Source organism: Leptinotarsa decemlineata, unplaced genomic scaffold, assembly GCF_025532065.1.
Source record: "Leptinotarsa decemlineata unplaced genomic scaffold, Ldec_3_MD MMD2_tig00026361_RagTag_RagTag, whole genome shotgun sequence".
NCBI lineage: Eukaryota > Metazoa > Arthropoda > Insecta > Coleoptera > Chrysomelidae > Leptinotarsa > Leptinotarsa decemlineata.
In genome coordinates, this window is record NW_027412704.1 from 6550342 (window position 1) to 6572989 (window position 22648).

At 33.5% G+C, this 22648-nt stretch overlaps 1 protein-coding gene across 2 annotated transcripts in view; it reads right to left on the bottom strand.

Annotated features, from left to right (window-relative positions):
- Window positions 1-22648, bottom strand: part of pb (homeobox proposcipedia) — a 117870-nt gene that overhangs the window by 3461 nt on the left and 91761 nt on the right. For both annotated transcript variants that reach the window (XM_023171177.2, XM_074184974.1), the window contains 3 exons: window positions 8446-8588; window positions 3954-4275; window positions 1874-2176 (listed from right to left, as the gene is read on the bottom strand). In XM_023171177.2, the coding sequence (XP_023026945.2) occupies window positions 1874-2176; window positions 3954-4275; window positions 8446-8588 (768 nt within the window). The remainder of the gene's footprint in view (window positions 1-1873; window positions 2177-3953; window positions 4276-8445; window positions 8589-22648) is intronic.

Consider the following 22648-nt stretch of genomic DNA (forward strand, 5'->3'; position numbering starts at 1 on the left):
ACTCGGGCGTGCATCGTGTTGTATGGCATAAAAATTATACATTCAATATTATCATTAACAAATATATTAATTATTCATCAAAAAGTTTTGGTCAAAATACTGTTGTCATTTTTTATGGTTACTCCGATACCAGTAAAAATATCAAAGCGATGAAACAACTAAGACAAACCTCAGCCGTTTCTACATCTTGTGAAGTGCACTTCAATAAATCGATGGAAGTTCCTATCAGTCAAGAAAAATTTTAATCTAATCGACTTAAAAGAAAATTAATTGAAATGCTCATTGAGAATTTCGAAAAAGTTGGTATTTCTACAAGATAATCACGTGATGATGCTGACGTCTTAATAGTTGGAACAGCAATTGAAAAAATCAATAAATAATACTACAATTATCGTTGGCGAAGACATAGATCTATTGGTACTTCTCATAGCACGCACACAAATACTTGATTAACCTACATCCATTTTTTTTAAGAAACTAGGGAAAAACAATGTTGAAACAAAAATAAACTCGACTGAGAGCCTCAATAAGTATCCACACTGCAAGAAAAATATTCTGTTTCTATATGCTATGACCGGATGTGACACATCTTCAACACTTTTTGGGAAAGGAAAAATTAAAGTCATGTAGATGTTTGAAAAAAGACCCGATTTAGACAATTCTGCAGAAATATTTCAAAAAGAAAATTGCGCTTGTCAATGCCCTTGTCAATACTGGAATACATTTTCTACTACCAATGTATGGTGCTCCAAAATTAGAAAATTCAATTGACAATTACAGATACTGCAGCTTTGCTAAACTAACAAGACAAAGCACAGCTGTGAAATTTCAGTTACTACCGCCCACTTCTTCAGCAGCTCAATATCATATATTTATCGAGTCCTTCATCAAATACAAACCTGGCAAGGAAAAAAAATTGATCCAGAACAGTGGGGTTGGGAGTTGAAAAATAATATATTACAACCAATAACAACTTTATTGCCACCAGCACCCGATTATCTACTTACCACAATCTTTTGTAACTGTACAAAAGGTTGTGGCGGCAAATGTGGATGTAAAAAATTGGATTGAGATGTTCTAAAGCTTGTGGACATTGTCGTGGTCAGTCATGCTTAAATGCAGAGTCCACTGGTGAAGAAAATGATGAAGATGTTGATTCAAATACAGCAATAAGTCCACTCGATGTTTTGTCAGCAACTTTTGATGAAATTGTAATTAAAGATATCGACGACGAATGCATATGAAAGAAAGAAACATACAAATTTTTTTTTCCTTTTTTTCAATGTACAAATAAAAAATTTTTGAGCATAAAATAAAAAAAACCTTTTATTACGGTTCATGGATTATGTAGTCGCTTTCTCAGAGCTATAGTCCGATTTCGGTTGACTTTACAGAAAAATGCAATATTTGGAATACAAATTGAGTAGAGAAAAGTGTTTTCTGTATAATTCTGTGCTGATATAAAAGTATATGAAAGTAGCTGTTTTAGGAATGGTTTTTCTTCCAAATTTGTGTCTGAAAGTTACTTCTTTGCATGATTTATTCATCTATGTATACAGTTACTTATTTTAAAAATGATTACTGCCTTCCTTTCTTTGGAAGATTCCCACATTTTTCTGTATCAAGATGGAGTAGTAGAAAGCCAAAAACTTCCTTTCCCAAAAATTAACCACTCCTTAAAATATAAACCTTTCAAATTAAATAATTATTTATTTTGGCATGGCAGAAAATCTCATGCCACGAATGACATGCAACTCAAAATCGCCGTCTCTCATCTGTTTCCAAGCAAAATACAGGCCTCAACGTAATACAAGAATCGCAATAGTATACAATTTAAAGAAAATTATACACTCCGCTGAAACAAACCAATTACCTAACGGACTGGAGTGCACCACTGTGGCCCCAGGAGTCGTTGAACTCTTCGGTGACATCTTCATCGGTATGCTCTCGTGGGAACTCAAGCTGATTCCGCTGTCTTTGCTATGACTAGGACTAGGCGAAACCTTCCTCACTCCTAATTTCCTATCACACGAATTTGGAGAATTCCTTCTTCCCTCAACTTTCACCGCAGGATTCGCTATGGAAGGATTCTTTTTTTGTATTCTCGGAGATGTTTGCGATCCGCTTCCTTCGTTCGATCTGGAGTCTTCTTCGTTCATCAACTTATCGAAGCTACCTATGGCAGACGCGAAAGGATGTTATGAGTCAGTATAATTGGATAAACATTTCGAAAATATTGAATATTGAAATAATTGCCTCAACATTTTCGGTATTACGAAGCATTTTTGTGAATGACATTATTATAAAATTGCAAGAAACTCTGTGGTATCAAAAATCAGAATCAAGAACCGTTTGTATTTTGAAAATGAAGTAGCCGAAACTTTCAAAATATGCTATCAACAAAAAAAGCAGTAAAATCAAACTGACCACCTATCTGCTGCAGAATTTACTGAGTGACAAAGGTCAGACTCGAATAAGTCACTGTAAATCAGGGAGTTCTTCAACAACAAAGTGTTTGGCCTTGGGAGCCTAACAATATTATTATCAGAAGCTTAATATTATTGTTATAAGAATTATTTGTAAGGAAACTTCCTTTTTCATTGATATACCGTGTGTAAACCTATTTATGTTTGTCCTCATAACTTTTGTGTTTCTGTGTGGAATTTTGATTGTGCGAATGGTAAAAAAATATAGACTTTCAGACAGATCATGGAAGCGAATCAAATATTTTTCAGTGATCATAGTGTCTTAGGCAGTTTTTTAAATGAACTTTGCATTATTTCCCCAGCGAAGCAAGATGTTTGTATGTGAAATGAACTGCTGAATCCAAAATTATATGAATATATTGGGTGTTCCATTTGAAATTCCAAAGTTGGGGAAATTTTCTGTAAAATTGGAAATACTACAAAATTCATTTTTGATCTAATCCATCCAAAGTGTGAAATACCAATATTCCACATTTATACCAGAAAAAAGAGTTATAGTGTCGAGCCTAAATTGATTTACAATCGGTATCGTTAAAAAAAGGCAGCTATTTCGTCATCGATATCATTAGAAACCTTATACGTGTACATCATTGTGACTTAATATTGGGGTAACTTGATGCAATTGCAGAAAAATGGTTTCCAGAAGTTTTTGTGAAGTAGGTAGAAGTGACATTGCAAATATGAGTGTTGATAAGCAGTAGCAGGTGGTGGCGCGGAAAACTAGATAGTTGTTGCGTGTTTTTTTTAGAAAACCTAAGTATCTATACTTGTCTGTAGGGTAATTCAAATTGGATATCCCAATTGGAATATCCTGAACTACAGGAGATACGACGAAACTCAAATTGCTAGCGTTTCCATGTTCAGATTTATTATCCGACGTTTCGTCTTCTGGCAATCATCATCGACATTTTTTTCTATTATGGGCACCATATTTGTTTATCTTTATACAGAGAAATAGTGCTTCTCATTCTGATTTCACCGATGTATATTTTGTTATGATTTGCTCTTCTGAAACCACAAGTATTAAAAAAAAACTTCATCTGAAATGGTCATCACCTAATCGAAAAATTTTGTTCGATAGACAGTAGTTGTCAGAACTCATCAAACATCATAAGTTTGCACAAATACTTCAGTCGAAATGTCCTCATTTTCAAATGAAGAAAAACAAGATATGTTGAAACGTTATTATAAATGTGATAGGAATATGAATAACGTTTGTTTTTGACTCATAGTCTATTTTCAAAGTGTGCAGAAAAATAAGGAAATTTATCTAATTATCGATGAATTTCCTGCTGTAATAAAAATTGTTTGCATACATAATGATACTTTATTAGTGCGCCGCTTCTAAAACTGAACTCTGTAGAAATATCGGAAGAATCGTCATGCTCCACAATAACCCTAATAACTCTATCAATTCTCTAGTATGGGTACAAAAGAGGTTTATATGCCAGGGCATATCATTATTACCTGAACTACCAACACTACTAGCACCATTACTATTAGTGTTGAAGTTAGTGTTATTGTTTGTTGCACTTGGGGTGTTGTTGTTATTCCCTCTATTCGAAGAGATATCAGGAACCTCTTCATGGGAACCACATAATCCAACGGACGGCATTTCGCAGCCTTGACAGCTCTTCTTTGACATCTCTTCTTCTAGGTATTTGTCTCCCAGCTTCGCACTCTTGCTGCCTTCACTAGTAACAGAGTCTTTGTCGTCACCATCCTCTCCTTGCTTGCCGAGAGTTTGCCGTTTGTGCTTCATCCTTCTGTTTTGGAACCACACCTTTACCTAGAAAGGAACTGCTCATCAAAAAAAATACAGACTCTCAATGAAAGGGAAAAATTAAAAATGCATAAAAGTGAGACAATGAGAGTTTATTATGGCTGAAGTTTTGAGATGAGTAGTGCAATATCTGTTGGTATAATATTTTTTTTCAGTAATGAATCTTGGACAACAAAATTAAAAAAAATTCGTTGACAAAAATGACTGGAGAAGTACTTGGAGATTATAGCATATTATTAGGGCTGAATATATTTGATAACAAAGTATTGTATTTTTTATGTTCACAAAACCGCAATATACGGAAATAAACACGATTGGAGTCTTTTGTGATATTGACAAGCATGTAAACTTATTGTAAAACAATCAAATATATAAATTTATCTATTTATCTATCTATTGTACCCAGACTGCTTGACACAAACGAAAAGAAGCTGCACCAGTAAGAACCTAGAATCACAATGCCCATGTCCAAGAATAAAAAAAAGCCTATTAACTTACTGTCACCATTTGAAACTTCTAATGCTGCTAACAAATTGAGATGTAATAACTCAGAATGGAAGGTACATAATAGAGTTTAAACCTTAGATACCAATGTAAAACTAATCCATGCCTAAATAGGCCTAATCCTAGAAAATATAATAGTATGTAAAAATAGGTATTGAACTCGAGCATATTCTTATTAGCGAAAAATAGGTTCATAAACAACCTCTCTGTCGGAAAACGACCAAGAATCATTTGGAACTATTTTAGAAAACTGCCGTTTGCATGTATTATCTCAATTTTGAGAAACAGTTTATTATTGTGTGTGACATGACTTCAAAAGGAGAAGTATTCATCAATGCCAAGTCACAAGTTTCATTCGCATTTCGATAATGACATTGTGTTTGAGCAAAACTTGAGGTGGATAGACAAAACTCTTCAGATAGAATAGAGAAGAGTGTATGTTTTCATTGATATCCCACAGGAAACATCATGGTTTTATTCTTAGAATTCTCTATTATTCTTTTATATAAACAATTATCCGTCGACATGAAGTTCAAACGTAATTTTTCAGTTATCTATACATTTGAAATAATAAATTACTTTCTGCTAGTGATGGGTTAGCATATAAACGCAGATATTCTTTGAATCGAAAAACTGTGCCTTCTTCAAATTTCTAGAGTCATTGTTTTGGCCTTCAGAAAAGAACTCGGTGAAAAAATTTGTGAATATTGATATCCTACCTTTCATTTATACTTGAAAGAATTACGAAATCAAAAATGGAAATATGAAGCAATCAATGTTTCTTTCCTATTGTTTTTGGAACAAATGGAATATTTGTTCGAAAAATTTCTATTACTTGTTGAAATCAATGATTTCTTCAAAAATCAAGATGATTTGGAAGGTTAGAAATTTTTAGTAAATTTCCTGCTCTTCGAGGATATTTTTTCAAATTGCTCACGTGATTTCTTTTATAGCTGTTTTTTGAGTATCCAACCTTCTACAACTTGGGAAATGAATTGAGGCAAATCAATAAAACATTTTAAAGAAAATATACGATAAAGGTTAAGTGAAATACATATGTTTTCGTCTGAGAAACTTTTGAGTTACCGTTTTGAGTTTTTAGAATGAAAATAGATTTTTTTCCGAAAGGTTAGCTGTTTTGAAAAATCTCAATGGACCATCAGTTTCCTAAAACCCCCATACGACTGAAAGGAATTATATTTGAACTGGCTTACCCAATAACCATTGAAGGGTATCCGGATATACATCCAGTGGGGTCCAATAACTAATGGACTGCTATCGGATCGAGGAGCCTTGCAGAATCCCTCTGTTACAGTAAATGGACCTTCTTCATTTTGGGTATAGAACTTGGGTTCTAAATTATCATCTCAATGGACCATCAGTTCCCTCACACCCCCATACGTCCATAATGGACGTCCATTAGTTATTGGACCCCACTGGATGTATATCCGGATACCCTTCAATGGTTATTGGGTAAGCCAGTTCAAATATCATTCCTCTCAGTCGTATGGGGGTGTGAGGAAACTGATGGTCCATTGAGATGATAATTTAGAACCCAAGTTTTATACCCAAAATGGAGAAGGTCCATTTACCGTAACATAGGGACTATGCAAGGTTCCTCGATCCGATAGCAAAAGCTACGATTTTGTTAACCGAGGTGACATGTGCACCTCAGGCGTGTCATTCCTGAACTGCCGCTGGACCAGACCTTAGAAGGAGATTGGGTGTATATATCCAGTGTTTTGAAAAAGCTGAGTATGATTGTTTTTCGAATCATTCATTACATTTGCAGGCATTTGTGAATACTGAAGAAGTTACTGAGTAATTGGACTCTTCAGAAGGTTGCAGAAGGTTGAATACCCAAAAAACAGTAAAAAACATTGATTTTTCCACAAAAAAAGTATCTCTTAGAATATGTTGTGAGATTTTCTTCAAAAACTATTCCACTTTTACCAATGTAGCTACCCTTTTTCAAAAGTTTTGTGAAATTTCATGAATTTTTCTGGAATGATTTCATATTGAATGAAAACTTGATATAAAATTCAGATTTTGGCAATGGTTTTTAATAAAATACCCAATGGACTATTTTTCAAAAATACGGGTATGTCTCGGGCCTAACACGTAGATAGCGCTAATGTTATTGCATTCGCCACATTTTCAGTTAGTACTAACCTTCAAAAAAGCTGTTGAAATTTCATAATATTCTAATCATGAGTTTGTGAGTTATTGTGCTAAGAGTGTCATTGCTTTTGTTATTTTCGAAACAATTGATAAAAAAATTCTTATTTTTATTTTACACTGCTTCTCGATGGGAAAAAATACAGCCCAAGCAAAGCAATGGCTGGAAAAGTGTTATGAGAACTCCGCTCCATTAGAAACAACAATTGAACGTTGGTTTGCTGGCTTCAAACGTGGTCATAGAGACAACGATGATGCAGGAAGCAGTGGACGTCCAAATGAGGCAGTAACACCAGAAAACAAAAAAAAAATCCACAAAATCGTTTTGAATGATCGAAAAGTGAAGTTGCGTGAGTTAGCTGACAATGTAAAGATATCACAAGAACGTATTGGCTTTATATTGCATGAGCATTTGACTATGAGAAAGCTCTGTTCAAAGGAGGTGCCGCGCGAGCTCACTGTTGATCAAAAACAAGAACGTCTTGATGATTCTGAGCACTGCTTGGCTATGTTGAAACACAACAAACCTGAATTTTAGCGTCGATATGTAACAATGGATCCATCACTTCACTCCGAAATCAGAACGATCTTCATCTGGGTGGAGAGCAACTGGTGAACCTCGTCCAAAGTACTTGAAAGCACAACAATCGTTTGGAAAGGTTATGGCCTCGGTATTTTGGGATGTGCCTGGTGTGATATTCATCGATTGATTTGAGAAGAGAAATACCATGAACAGTAAATATTATACAGCGTTATTGGAGCATTTGAAGGTCAACATTGAGTAAAACCTACCCCGTTTAAAGAAAAAGAAAGTGCTGCTTCAGACAATGCACAATGTCACAAATCACTGAAAACGATGGCAAAATTGCATGAGACAATAGTCTTCGAAATTTTTCCGCATTAAACATATTGACCAGATTTGGCTCCCAAAGACTAATGGCTGTTCGCAGACTTCAAAAAAATGCTCACAGGTAAAAAATTTTGCTCAAATGAAGAGGTTATTTTGCTGAAACTGAGGCCTATTTTGAGACCAAAGATAAATCGTTCAACAAAAGTGGTATCGAAATCTTACAGTGACCTAGGAATGATTGTGTGGCCCTTACGTTGATAAATGAAGCCAATTTTAACAAAAAAAAAAAAAAAACGTTTTTCTTCATAGGCCCGGGACTTTTCAGCCGATGTTTTAGATGTTATCAAGTTATTACATTTCTATGAAGTATTCTCTTGTTTGTGCCAATTTGTAGTTCGCTTGTGATTCTTCTCGAAATGAGTGACAAACGTGGGTGAAGTTTTGAAAATAAACGGACAAAAAAGACGGTATAAACGAGTGCCCTTCTCGAGGGCACTAGACTAACGCCTACCTGATGCTATCTGGCGCTGCCCTAGTAATTGCTTCGATTTCTTTGATTGATGATTGAGTTAATGGTGCATAATGAAAATCCATTCTCTCATTAATAAAGAGTGTAAAATAACAGGTTACTACTGACAGCTTACCTGTCGTTCGGTCAAATCTAGCGAAGCCGCAATTTCGATTCTCCTCGGTCGGCATAAATATTTGTTGAAGTGGAATTCTTTTTCTAGTTCTAGTAATTGGGTATTGGTATACGCTGTTCTTAGTCTTCGTGGAAGTCCATTCTCTGCAACAAAAACAAAAGCATCGGTAATTATAGATCATCCACGGCATATGGCGTTTTGACTGAGAACACAGGTATTCTTAAAACGTATATTATATTTATATTATCAAATTACCGTACAACCACAATTTCCTTCAGTTTTTTCCCGTTGTTCATTTTTTATATGAGTTCTATATATTTTCTCGATTATTTTCTTTGTTTAGTTAATGCGAGTTACAACGGAAGCTCCTTTTGGTTCTACAGAGAAAAAAACCGCTGGAGAAGTTTTTGCTAGCTATTGTTATTGAAAAAAACCTTTCAGTGAGTAGTAAGAAGAATAACATTCACTGTGGAAAATTGTTAAAATGGATTTTTCAACATGTCTATTATCCATTATTATATTATCATGGATAATAGACGGTCTTCCAAAAGGGACTTCTGAACAAGATGCAAGATGTGTGGCCAATGAGCCCGAAACCGGTCTGCAAGTGTGCCCCTTCCAAAATTGAAGGTCGACTCTTTCACTCGTATTGCCAATTGCATATGCAGATGTGTGAATCTGTGAAGATTCCTGCACTGACGCCTGTCGGATATAATCCAAAGCCCTTCGTGATATTAGCCATGGGAGAAGTTGTTTTCTGATAGGCGTCAGTCCATTCAACCGACTGTGTAGGTATATTCGAGACTGGCTTGAACGTTTAAAGTTCATTTCTTTAGATTTGTTTACTGCCAGTCTTCAAGCATAGCAAGCAAGCAAGCACTGACTAATTAGAAAATTTTATTTGATCCAGTATGAACCGCACAGTATCACACTGGTACAATTTGATTTTGGAGTTTCTAGAATACCACTTCTTATTGAGATTTTGGAGATAAATGGCATTTGAGAAATTTTTGGGGCAAAATTTCAGCTCTTCAAATTTTTGTTTAAAATTTGAGCAAAAATTGTCTTTTCACTACATCAACGCATTTTACAATATTTGTATAGATAACGTTTAAAAATGGTCTGAGAAATACTCAGTTTCATCTAAAATTCTTGACTTGACCGAATAATCCCAAGTAATTTTTAACTGTTCTGAATCTGAAGGACCATTTCTTTGCACTAACCATACTTTCGTTCTGAATTTCAAATTGATTACCCCAGAAACAACTGAATGGTGTCGTGAACAATGCTTTTCTTGTCAACCGAAATATATCGAGTAATGTAATATAAGGATATAAGTAGTTTATTTATTGAAATAATTTCGTTTCCATTACAGTTTAAATTCTGGTAGGGATTGATATTCAATATAAACGATTTAATTTCTTCTGGAAAGAACATTTGAATATACTAATATTAATTTTTGGGAAATAAAGTTTTTGGCTTTCTACTACTCCATCTGATACAAAAAAAAATGAATGAGAGAATCTTCCAAAGAAAGGAAGGAAGTAATCAATTTGAAAATAAAAATGATCTACACATCCATGTATAGCCTTACTTATTTTCAAATTGATTACTTCCTTCCTTTCTTTGGAAGATTCTCTCATCCATTTTTTTTGTATCAGATGGAGTAGTAGAAAGCCAAAAACTTTCTTTCCCAAAAATTAATCACTCCTAAAAATATAACCCTTTCAATTCAAATAATATTAATATTATTAAAAATGAGAAATGAAACTTCTTATGTTTTAAACCCCTTGTATTTGTAAATGACGTTACTGCAGTTTCGTCCAGTAAGGACAATTTGGCTAAAATTTCTCAATACATGCTGAACATGAAATGTCGTTCGAACTAAGTGAAAATGATTCGACGTTTCGCATGCTACCACAAGTTCCCGAATTTAAACGCTATGAAAGTTTTGCCCTATGCAAGCAAGGGTTATTTGGAATCCTTGGAAATTCATATGCATTGCGGATGTAACCTACTAAATAACCAAATCGACCTGATCTACTCGCTCTTTTTTTAGATTAGTGTACCCACATTGTCACAGGTTACCAAAGTTACTCAGTAAGGTTAAGGACCGTCTGTTATTACTTACAGTGAAATATAGATATATAAGGGTTAACATTGTTGATTATTTCACTTTATTTTTTGAAAATATCTTTATAGGACGAAACTGTAGTAAAGTTAGTAACAAATACAAGTGGTATGGAAACTTGTTAATCTTCTATCAAGTACTAATGGCTACATCTATCAATTTACAACTGAATACAACTTTATTTTTATAAACAAATAGAAGTATTAACAGCCGAAAGAGACAATTCATTTTTCTATATTTTGTAGTTCCTTCTTTGAGTGTTTCAGAGGTTCATTTTCCACGTCAAATGTCATATGGATAGTTAATTAAGTTATTATATTCTTGAATTGATGAGGAACCATCAGTCTCAGAAATTTAAATGATAAAAGATGAACAATTTCAGTTTTGTGTATTTATTTATCTTGATTTATGTATTATCATTGCTCGTACAGCTGTTTAATCAATTCTGCTGATTTAATTATGGTTTCGTAAATAATCTAAGAACACATTTTAACTACAAAAGCTGGAAAAATTCCCTTGATGACGAATTTATCACTGAAATGTATGATCGATGAACTCCTCCGCTCAAGTAAGTTTTAATTTTGATATGAATTTGGCAGGAATTTGACTAGTTAATTTATTAATAAACTATTCTGCTGACTCATCTTGAAGAAATTTGAAGTGCTCGCCTAACAATAAATACAATCATTTTTACAAAAAAAAAATAACCAGGCGATGTGCTGAGGGTTGGGCAGCAGAAACTCCACTATTCTCCACTTCTGAAATTATATAATTTTGGACAATTCCAGGATTCCTGTTAATATCCTATTCAATTAAGTTGCAAGATTTTTCAGAATTTTAGATAGAAGGGAAATCAAAAAACTTATTAACTCATCACGATGTTGATTTATACTATAATATTACAAAAATAGTTGTATCGTACAGGAAATAAATGTTGAAATTGCTCAAGAATACGCATACTGGGCATTTCTTTAAGTGTATCAGTCAACAATGCACGTATACAACATTACTTCGATGATTTATTTATAAGAATTTGAATTTCTTTCACTTCCTGTGATTTCTCTGATATAATTATGAATGTATTTTTGTATCGATGTTTATGAAAACTACTTGTATCTGCATTTGTTCATGACGATAATAATAGGTCCATTTCCTCCATATTAACAAAAAAAACATGTAATGGAGATGATTCAAGCTTAATTGTCGTGTTACATTTCGTTGCATTTCATTGTAATCAGAAAATTACTCTATCATTGTAACAATAACCGCATTTCCACATAATTCTACAGAACAAACACCATTTTTTTGTTGTTAATAATGCTTGAACATCTAACCACGATGCTGTGGTCAAAGAGTATAAAATTTTTCTGTTTAAATACTATAATTAATTATGCATTATGGAACACATGAAAATGACGTGATTTGGATAACCAGATGTAATTTATTCGAAAATTAAATTCATTGAGAATCAGTTTCAACGAGACTGATTATGAATGAATGAAACAAAACTGCTTGTTGCAATTGAGGTTACTCTTTGAATAGCACGGTATTAATGATTTTTATTTAAATTAATCTATTGAAAACATTATTCCCGCAAGATAACAAAATACTGTCTCTTGACGCTCAGAATTGAGATGTTTTAAAAGTTTTCCTGTTTCAATATCATGTGTGTAGCTTCATATCCCTTTAATGTGTTAGGAATCACACGTTGAAAGGTAAGACCTCGTTATTCCTTAGCTCGTACAAGTTTCGACTTCTGTACCTTCAGTGTTGGAAATATAAATAAATTTGACTATCTCCTTATCGAACGCATCTTCGAGTTTTCATTAGTGTATAATAGGCATGATAATCTATATATTCTTTGTATTTACAGAGCTCCTAACTCGGATATCGACATTTTCTTTGCAAACTTCAAAGTCATTCTTACAGCATTATCTCTTAAATCAAAAATAATTGTGGCTGGAGATTTTAATATAAATTACTTTAATGATGAGTCTTTCGCAACCCAAACTCTAGAGAATTTATTAACTACCCTTAATATGGCAATGCATGTATCAGATCCCAATCGGGTATCATGAATACCTTGATTGTGCAGTCATTCCTGCAGGCCTTTCCGATCACGAGGCAATTTTCACTACCTTTCTCATAATTTTTTAGTAATAAAAATTTTGCAAAATTCAGAGAATTTGCCAATTTTTTTCCTTGTTTTTCTGAATGATCTCGACATGAACTCGACATTCGAGGATCATTTACAGTGTTTGCGGATGATACCACATTACTGTGGCATGATAATAATGTTGAACTTCTGGAATCTAACATTTCCAAGGACTTAGAAAAGGTTAAACAATGGTGCGATGCAAACTTGGTTTGCTTCAACATTGATAAAACCAGTATATTGACATTTAAGTTCATGTATAATGACCTTTATCCAGGCAGGAATATTGTTATCAACAAATCACATACCAAATTGTTAGGGATCTACTTAGATGATAAATTAAAATTTGAGGAACATATAAGAAATCTAAATAAAAAACTAGCCTCAGGTTGTTATGCTATTAGAGTGATAACTAATGAACTGGGCTTTAATGCTGGTATAATGGCCTACTCCTCCCTTATTGAATCTCACCTGCGATATGGGATTGCCTTTTGGGGATTTGGAAAGAACCAGTTGATGAATTCAATTTTTGTGTCTCAGAAAAGAGCAATTCGATACATTTCTAAAAGTAAACCTAGGGACCACTGCAAACCACTCTTTCTCAATCATGGGTTATTAACTGTATACTCCATATTCATCTTAGAAACGGTGTGCCTGATGCATAAGTCCAAAACATCTAAAGAAACAGTGTATAATACAAGACAAACTGATAATATTTATCTGCTTAAACCTACACAACGTCTTTAACTAAAAATTCCATTAAATTTGAAAGTGAAAAGTTATATAACCATTTACCTAGTCTCTTTCAAAATATTACAAACTATCCATTATTTCGAAAGACCGTTAAAAATGCACTTGTGAAAAAGGCATTCTACAGTATACAGGAGTATTATGTTGACAATCTGGCTTAGGGCATGTACACAAAACTGCGATGAGACGCGATGCGAATTCGCAACGCAGAAAGTTGCGACACGAATTGCTGCGATGCGAGTTCTTGCGGCAAATGGCTCCCTAGGGTGACCATTCCTTCGACGACCGTCAACCTTACTGGACGTATTTTGCAAACTAGGTCGTGTACAGGTACTAGATGTGGGAGGTGACATGGATCGTAAAAAGAAGTGTGCACTTTTGTTATTGCTTGGGAGATACAGGCAGAAGAAACAAAGAAGATTTTGCGTTCATCCCAATCAATTCGTAAGTTCTTGCCATGCGTAGTGCGAGCTCGCAGATTTTTGCGTTGCGACGTCGCACCGCAGTTTTGTGTACAAGCCCTTAGTCCTGAAAAGCCTTGAATTTGTAATGTTGTCGCTTATAATTTTTACCGTAACTTGGATCATCTTTGCTTTAATCATTCTAAAAATTTATGTACATATATATGTTTTATGTGTTCGTACTTATTTTTATTGACATATTATCATACCTACTGATTGGTAATTGTTATTTAGTCTTGGTTCTGATACTCTATTTATAAGATATTATCGTCGATATTAAAGTATATTTCACCCCGACTCCTTATGATTATGACTATGATTATATTTTTATGTTTATAATTGTATTTATTTTTATATTTATGTATTTATTTACATTACATTACATTTTGATTTATATATATATTTATGTTTGTATGTATATTACTTATATATTTAGGTTCCATGTTTATATTTACGATCCATTCTGTATAGCACGCTTTGTCAATAAAATTTATTCTTGAACAATAAAGCATATTTTGATTTGATTTGATTTGAGGGTTGTCGTTCGTAGGGATGAGATAGCTGGTTAGCGGAAAAAAGCATAAATAAAATGTATTCGTGTCGTATGAACTGTTCGATAGAGAATTCTGTACTCTATACATTCATAGTGTTCATTTTTTTCTAATTTTAATTTTTGCCTCTTTTCAGCTCATGATGTTGTTAAGCGATTTTTGACCAATTTTTCTCTACGAATTCGAATTGAACCAAAGCGCCGCCGAAACTGCCATAAAAATCAACCAGGCATTTGTCAATGATAATGTCAAGGAACGCACTCTTCTACGTTGGTTTGAGAAATTTCTTCCCGGAGATATTAGCTTCGAAGTTGAGCCCTGGAGTGGTTGACCTACAGTTATCCAGGACAAGGATTTAGGAATCCTGCTGGAGACTGATCCACCACAAATGGTGCGTGGGATAGCGGAAGAACTAGGTGTCAGCTCCCATGCCGTTTTTGATGGTTCAAAACGTATCTGGACTAGGCAAAAATGGCTCCGTCGACTCCATCGAATCCCAAGCAACCAGTTTTCATGCTGACACAATTAATCGACTTGTGTTACGTTAGCAAAAGTATACTGATTCAATTGAATTCAACATGTATTTACCGAGATATTATAGTTCGAACTAGTGTCATAAAAAGGGAGTAAACTTTTATAACTAAGTAATATTTTTTTAAACAGACAGATAGTATTTGAAAACGGTTCTTGGTCTTGGCTAGGAATTCAAAATTTTCACCACAGAACCCAAAACGATTTCTTTTTTGAAGTTGGTGAAAAGAAAAGTGCGTTTGATTGTTCAAGTGTTTGTTATTAACTTTTCTTCAGTTTCTCATACCCAGTACATCCGTACCCAGCACTTTGTGAATTGAAGAAGTTGGAATTCTAATCAAGTATATCGTAGGTACTTGGTTCCTACAAAATTTCTCGAATTCTTGATTATTTCAGAAAACAAAATTTCAGGACAGAAGTAATTTCATCACGTATCAAATTAATCAGTCGTTTGTGCAACTACGCTTGCCCACATAATGAAACTTGTGGAAAATCTACAAAAATGATCAAAACCTGACATATTTCTTCTTTCTCGAGCCGGGACAGATGCGGTACATATACGAGGCCTTTTATATTTCTAGTTTAAAGCATAAAAACAAACATAAATCATCGAAAATCACTTTATTATTTTTCAAAATATTCCCCATGACGATCAATTTTTTTCTGAGCAGATGATCGTTCTTTAGTTCCATCTTCACATATATTTTTTTAAATTCATGATCATTTCGTGATATTTAATTCATGATTGGAATTAAATATTTCAATAAGTGATATGAGATGGATTTGACCGATACTTGATGATAATCCATTACTCATTCAAGTAACATTTCATTGTAACACAATCAGCGACAAGCTGATTAACAGAAAAACTCTCAACTCCTCCTTTCTCAACAGTTTTTACCCCATTGAATAAACTTTGGAAAAAATAAGTGTCACCCACTTTCAACAACTAACACACTTGTCTCGTCATTCCATTTGGATTCCAGGACATTGGTTATGGAGGCAGAAAAACCCAGTTATTGCTTTTCTCCAAGAAGATAAATGTCTCCTAACCTGATATAATAATGTCAGTTCACACAATTCCGTTTTCTTTTTTGCTTAGCTACTTGGGGGTTAAAATGGACACCAATATGTCTTGGCAGAATCATGTCGCTGGAATTGCAAAGGCTACTTCTCAAAACATCTAACCTAACCTAACCTAACCTGACCTAACCTAACCTAATCACTTCTTTCTGAATCCTAACACCGTTATCAAGATTTTTTCCTTTCTGAAACCTGCATGGCATTTTTGTTTCGATACAAAAACGTAGCAATATGAAAAATAATATATTCTTGTACGGAAATTGTATTTTGAAAAATAATCATTGGCAGATCTCAAATATTGTCTGAGCAACACCTTGTAATGGCGATATTTGATTATGTTGTATGTCTATATTCCAGAATAATGTTTCACCCTGTATACTTACATTCCGGTTGTTCTTTTGTAATAATTTTATACCGTTCCTCTAGCCTTCAAAACTTGTAACACTTTTTTATTCACATGAATCGTTTACAATGATTTCCAAAAATATCTCACCATCTCATTTTCCGCTAACGGCTCCTCCGCCATTTCTTTCAATCTAATCGTTCTCATCACTGTGTATTTTTTGTACGGTACAAACAAGAAACGCATCAATCATTTTCACAATTCCTGCGACTTCACGGAGAAATCAACTAGGATGACAGAAGCAAAAGAAGAAGTAGGCCTCCGGATAGCGTGGGTTCACACAAAAAGTATCAGTCTGGCGTATATACCTGGTAATTATACACAACACTGTTTATTTGTGTAGCTATTTTCACAGATGTTTGAGAAACAATAGTGTCACCCATTGATGAGTGACGAGGAAGTGGGTCCACAGAATGTGAATGTGGCAGCTCTGCCGATGTGTGGGTTGCACATGAAAACACGGGAAATGTTGCTGAATATTTAGAAAAGTTCAAACGAACTTACTAAAAATTTGGACTTGGCTTTGTTATTTTCGATTCCTGATTATATTGTCATAAAAAAGAGTATTGGTAATAATTTCCAGTATTTTTGGTTACCATTTGTTCTGAACAATCTATATTACAGAATTTTTTGCTTTTATGAATTTGAATAAAATATATATTCTATTCGTATTGGTGAACATATTTTTCCATGTAGTTTTTATGATCATTTTTCCATAAAATTTGAGGTTTCGATGTTCACAAAGGTTAAATTCACAACATTTGAACTAATAGGTTCCAAAGATTGAAACTGATTCCAATAATTCCATTATTTTGTTGATATTTACTTTCAAGTTTTTTCTTCCAAACCCACTGATATTGAATTGATTTTTGGAGAGATTATCTTTTGAGAATGAAAGGTTTTGACTTCCTACTTCTCCATCTTTATACAAAATTATGGAAATTATTCAAAGAAAAGAAGGAAGTAATCAATTTCAAAAAGTGACTCTATCCAAAGATGTGTACATCTGGCAAAGAAGTAATTTTCAGACACAAACTAGAATAAAAACCCTTTCGAAACAGTTATTTCAAATAAACATTGAATTAGACGGGAGAAAAATTCTTTCGAAACAAATGCTTTTATATGAGCACTGACTTATATAAAGAAACATTTCTCTCTTCAGTTTTTTAGAGAATTAAATCAGATATCATTTACAGGATTGCTACACAATATAGTAAATGAAGGGAGTGAAATGTCACGAATCTTTGGTTTCAATAAACATTTTTTCGCCAAAAATCTATGCTTTATCGACACACAACATTCTTTTTTATCAATTTTTTTCAAACCAACAAGAGTTGCTTCATTCAATATGTTCTGTCCCACAAAATAATAATCCGACGGTTATGAAATTTGTACACGTGTCTTTTTATGGTTGAGGTTAACTGAAAATCATATGGATTTAATACTTTCACTTCAACTGTGTGTTATTCTGAGATCTTCTCAGCCTACCTAATATATTCGGTTTTCTGAAAACTCAATCCAACCCAATAGTGTTCGTTGTTACAAATAGTTACTAGAATGAATGAATCTACAATTTCCAATCAACATTACTTTGTTGTTTGAAGGATATCCATTCTTTTCAGTTACTTTTCTGACATTTTTCTCAGTATCATAGCTATCTAATTTTGCTCAAGGGGTTCAAAAATTTTTTTTATTGTGGGCATATTGTTATTCTTTCTATACTCATACTCTTTGATGCTAATTATTTATAACTAACATATCTAAAAGCGATAGTTCCTCGTTTTCTTCATTCTTCGAGGTTAACTTAATACTTGTGTAACCGTTGAAAGAGAAAATTCATCCTGTTAGATATAAGTAGCCGGAATTAGTGTTTGAAATCAGTTTAGAATATCTCCTTATGATGCCAACTTTCTTATTAAAACACACCCAAAGAAAGGCACACTTTCAAGAAAATACCTACTTTGGATGAAATTCGTTTCCCAAAGTATCTGACAAATGTCTACTGGGAATCAATTACTTTCTTATTGTTTTGACTAAGATTTATCACAGAATGATTTCTAACAGATAATGATATATGAGTTTATTCAATGTTCAGTACAAGGATCAGTCAATATCAATTTGAATAATCCGAACAAATTCAGGAAATCCACAAAGGACACCCTGTGCGTGGGTATTATAGTTTTATTCACAATATTCACATTATAAATAAAAGCAGTGAGAGTAAAATGGATTTGAAAATTCAAGTTATGAAAATGTAAAGATGTGGAAATGTTATAAATGTTAAATAGTAAAAATATAATCATGTAAGAAAGTGAGATAGTAAATTTTAAAATGAAAATACAAACATCTAAAAAGTATAAAAATTGCAACAAATGTTAGGCTGTAAAATGTGCCATTATTAGCCATAATTTTATAATACCAATGATGGAAAGAATCTTATACAATTATATGGCAAATAAATGTCCCACTTTACTAGTTCTCATTTTAGTAGGTAGTTTCAACAGTGTTCTTACGTGGTATAAATAATTTTAGTGATGAAGGAACACTCACTAAGGCCTTGCCTGGGCGTGGATGTTCTTTCATCGTGTATGGTTATTGAATAATTATAGGTATAACATAAAAAAATGGAGTAGTAACATTAGACATTGAATATGAACTCGTAGACATGGGTATAAATATTAAGCAGCATTTTGAGTATTACTCTTCATCTGGTAGATATTCATCAGGAACTGTTTCAACTAAATTATCAAGCTGTTACAGGCTGCGTGGAACATCGGAATCATCCAACATCATATGTTCCAACTACACGTTTCATTTTTCTTTCTCAATTAGTGCACCAAACAATCATTTGGAATCTGGAATACATGTTCCAAATTGAAAATCTCACACAACATTATAGATTCTGAATGATATTCTCCCCACAAAAATATTTGGAAGTGAAATTGTTCACGCAAAAGACAATATTTTTCAGAAATGTCAACCTGTTATTCCTACTTGGTCACTTGAATTTGAAGGCCTCATAATAAATGGTGGTACTATCCACATCCTATTTGTATGCTATTTCGCTGGTTATCTCTGGAACAACGTCCACAACGAAAATAGATATCAACGCAAAACACTACTATTATATTCTTGTTGACAAGTAACAAGCGTTAAAACATAAGAAACCTGAACTGCACTTTAGTAAATTGCCTTGTAAAATCTATTGTTTTTTTGCGGTCACGAACATTCTAAGAAACTGTCCCAGCGTGTGAGTTACGGTTCAAATTATCAAAACAATTAGCTTCGTTGTCACATAATTTGAACATCATATTTAAAAAATCATTACGACAAGAACCGATATGAAGGATACGATGAACTTGAGAAAGTAGGTAAACTTGTAAGAACCTCATGATATGACATACGATCAGTTTCCCAACCATTGGGAAATAGTGTATAACCAGTATCTGTCTATTGGAGGGACGATACTGGTCTATTGGAGGGACGATATTGGTTCTTCTCATTCAATCGATTTATGTGAAACAGGGGTTTGAGCCTGATAACTCGACGAATAATTTACACCGCGTATCGTTGGTGTTAAGTCTCCGCTTATTTCCAGCTCACACAAAATCCTAACTCTGAGAGCTGTTGTTTATTAAGGCACCACAGCTGGTTGACAGAAAAACAGTCGTAAGAATGAAATAGATTTCAGAGACATGAGAAAACCGGAAATTCCCTGAGCTTCATGAGAACCTCATATACAAAAAATTATTCGCTGGACTCAGAAACATTATAACTAATAAACAATGAGGTTTTCCAAACGAGCAATTGATATAAATTTCATGGCTTACAATCAATTTTTATCAGACTTTTTGGATAATTGAATTCAGCTAGGTTTTTGATAAGGTTTATCGCACTATTTTTTTGTTGAGAGTTGCTGAGATTCATATTCGTTCTCTGCTACAATTTGTTCATTTCGTACATTATTAATAAATTTCAAGCTGCCACTGTAGGAAATTTGAACATTCTTCACTATCACATAAATAGTTCTGCAAGGACGTTAATCGGACAGTTTGTTACGTTATCATCAAGCTTCAGACTGTCAAAAAGTTAAAATTCAGTCATTCATCAAAATATTCAATCTGAATTTGTCGTGAGGCCAGTTTGGTTTCTGCCATTTGGCAGTATGGATACTATGAGGGATACACGATAAGGAAATCGAATGGATTTCAACTGGTCGCATCACGTAAATGACATTCACGACATAATAGACATTAAAAAAATGTTCCCTATATCCAAGAGATATTTCAATATTCCAAGTTGAATAGTCGTACGTTCCGTAAAATTGGCGTACCTACATCCTTAGAAAATTTCAAAGATTCTATAATTGTTTCGAAAATTATGAAATCAAATATCTTTCTGGGGCGTAACACTTTGAACATGTTTGATAGTATTTTCTGGAATTGAGTATTAGATTACTGTTAACTTTTTAAATATTCTTCAGATATCGATTTCATTGAAACTTTAATTTACTTCTTTAAGTGGTGGATGCCCCGCCATATATATATATAGGCCAAACGGGTAGAAATGTTGATATAAGGCACCATGAACATGTCATTTCGGATGAAAAATCATTAATGTAAGAACATCTTCAAAATTCGAAACATAAAATAGATGAAGATAATTTAAAAATCGTCTACATATGTGAAAAATGGAAAATGATGAATCTGTTGAAATCTATGGAAATAAACAAGTCAAAGAAAAATTCCAATTCTACTATCCTCAACAAACAACTTGATCCAAACAATAGTCCTGTTCTGAACCTATAACCTAGTTCCCAAAACCTACATTTTATCAAAAACAAACATTTGTTTTGTTTAGGAAGATATCCGCTAGTAACGGACTTACCGGTGATCCCATCGGTAGGCCTGAGTTTGTATATAAAATGTATGATTGAATAGTTTTGTTTTAAACACGTGTTGAACAGTTCACAGAGTTCACTGTTGACATATGGGTTAGTATTATGTCTATCTAATATGTTTCTTTTATCAGGGGGAGGCAAATATAATATTTTGTTATGTTCACCGATATACTGCCATTAATTGAGGTTGTCCCAGGTATAGACAGTGTAGGTACCAAATTATTCATAATAGGATAGCCAATGTAGATATAAATGACTCAGATTTGAATGTGATCTAGTTAGTTTTGAAAATGGTGTAATGACGGAAACTAGTTAACAATTATAAAACTATCGTGGAAAATAGACGAAAGTGTGTTTTTATAGTTTTTATAGTGTATCCTCAGCTTTAATTTACTAATTTTAGTTTTTTAATTTGGATATATATTTGCTTCAAGTTACCAACGCTTCAATCGGAATGTTCCGGAGATTCCAGATTGATATTTCGAATGTACTTCATTCAAACCCATAAAGATTCAGTATGGAAAGGTTTTGTAGACAAACCTGTTACGAATTTATTTTCATATGTACAGGGTATGATCGCAAAAGATACAGACGAAAAGGGGGGTAGTGATAGGGAAAATTATTACCAATCTGAAAAAATTTCTATGTCATTTGAGATAGGTTGAAAATATCGTGTTGCAAACAAAATAGTTCTAGAAGCAGTTTAAACTACGTTATTATCTACACTTTTTGTTTTGGAAGAAACTGGACTGTTGAAACAATATTGTACAAATTGATTATTTTATCACTATACCTTATCTTAAGTTTGGTGAACAATTACATACTAGATTTGATATACTATTACTAGAAGAGAAAAACAATAATCCAGGTTTGGAAAAATCGTATTCTCAACATACAAAATTGTAACTGTTGAAGAACATAAAAATATATCAAAATCTACTCAGATAAGTGGTGCAATTCATTAGAGAATGTGTGAAGCCGCGTATATCATCAGAATACAAAACTGTAATAATGTAAAAATCAGTTTTCATTCGTCAAAACCATTGACGGTCCTTCGCTAAGAGAATTTTCGTATGGAAGTGAATCAGGTGATCCTCAAGAGTTGACGTCATGTCTTCAGAGGTTGTATAAATCTCTGAAGAATCTAGCCACTCACGTCAGCGAAACGTCAGGAAAAAATTCTAAAAATCGACAACCTTCAAATGCGAAAAGTACTGACTATGAATATATGTTATGTT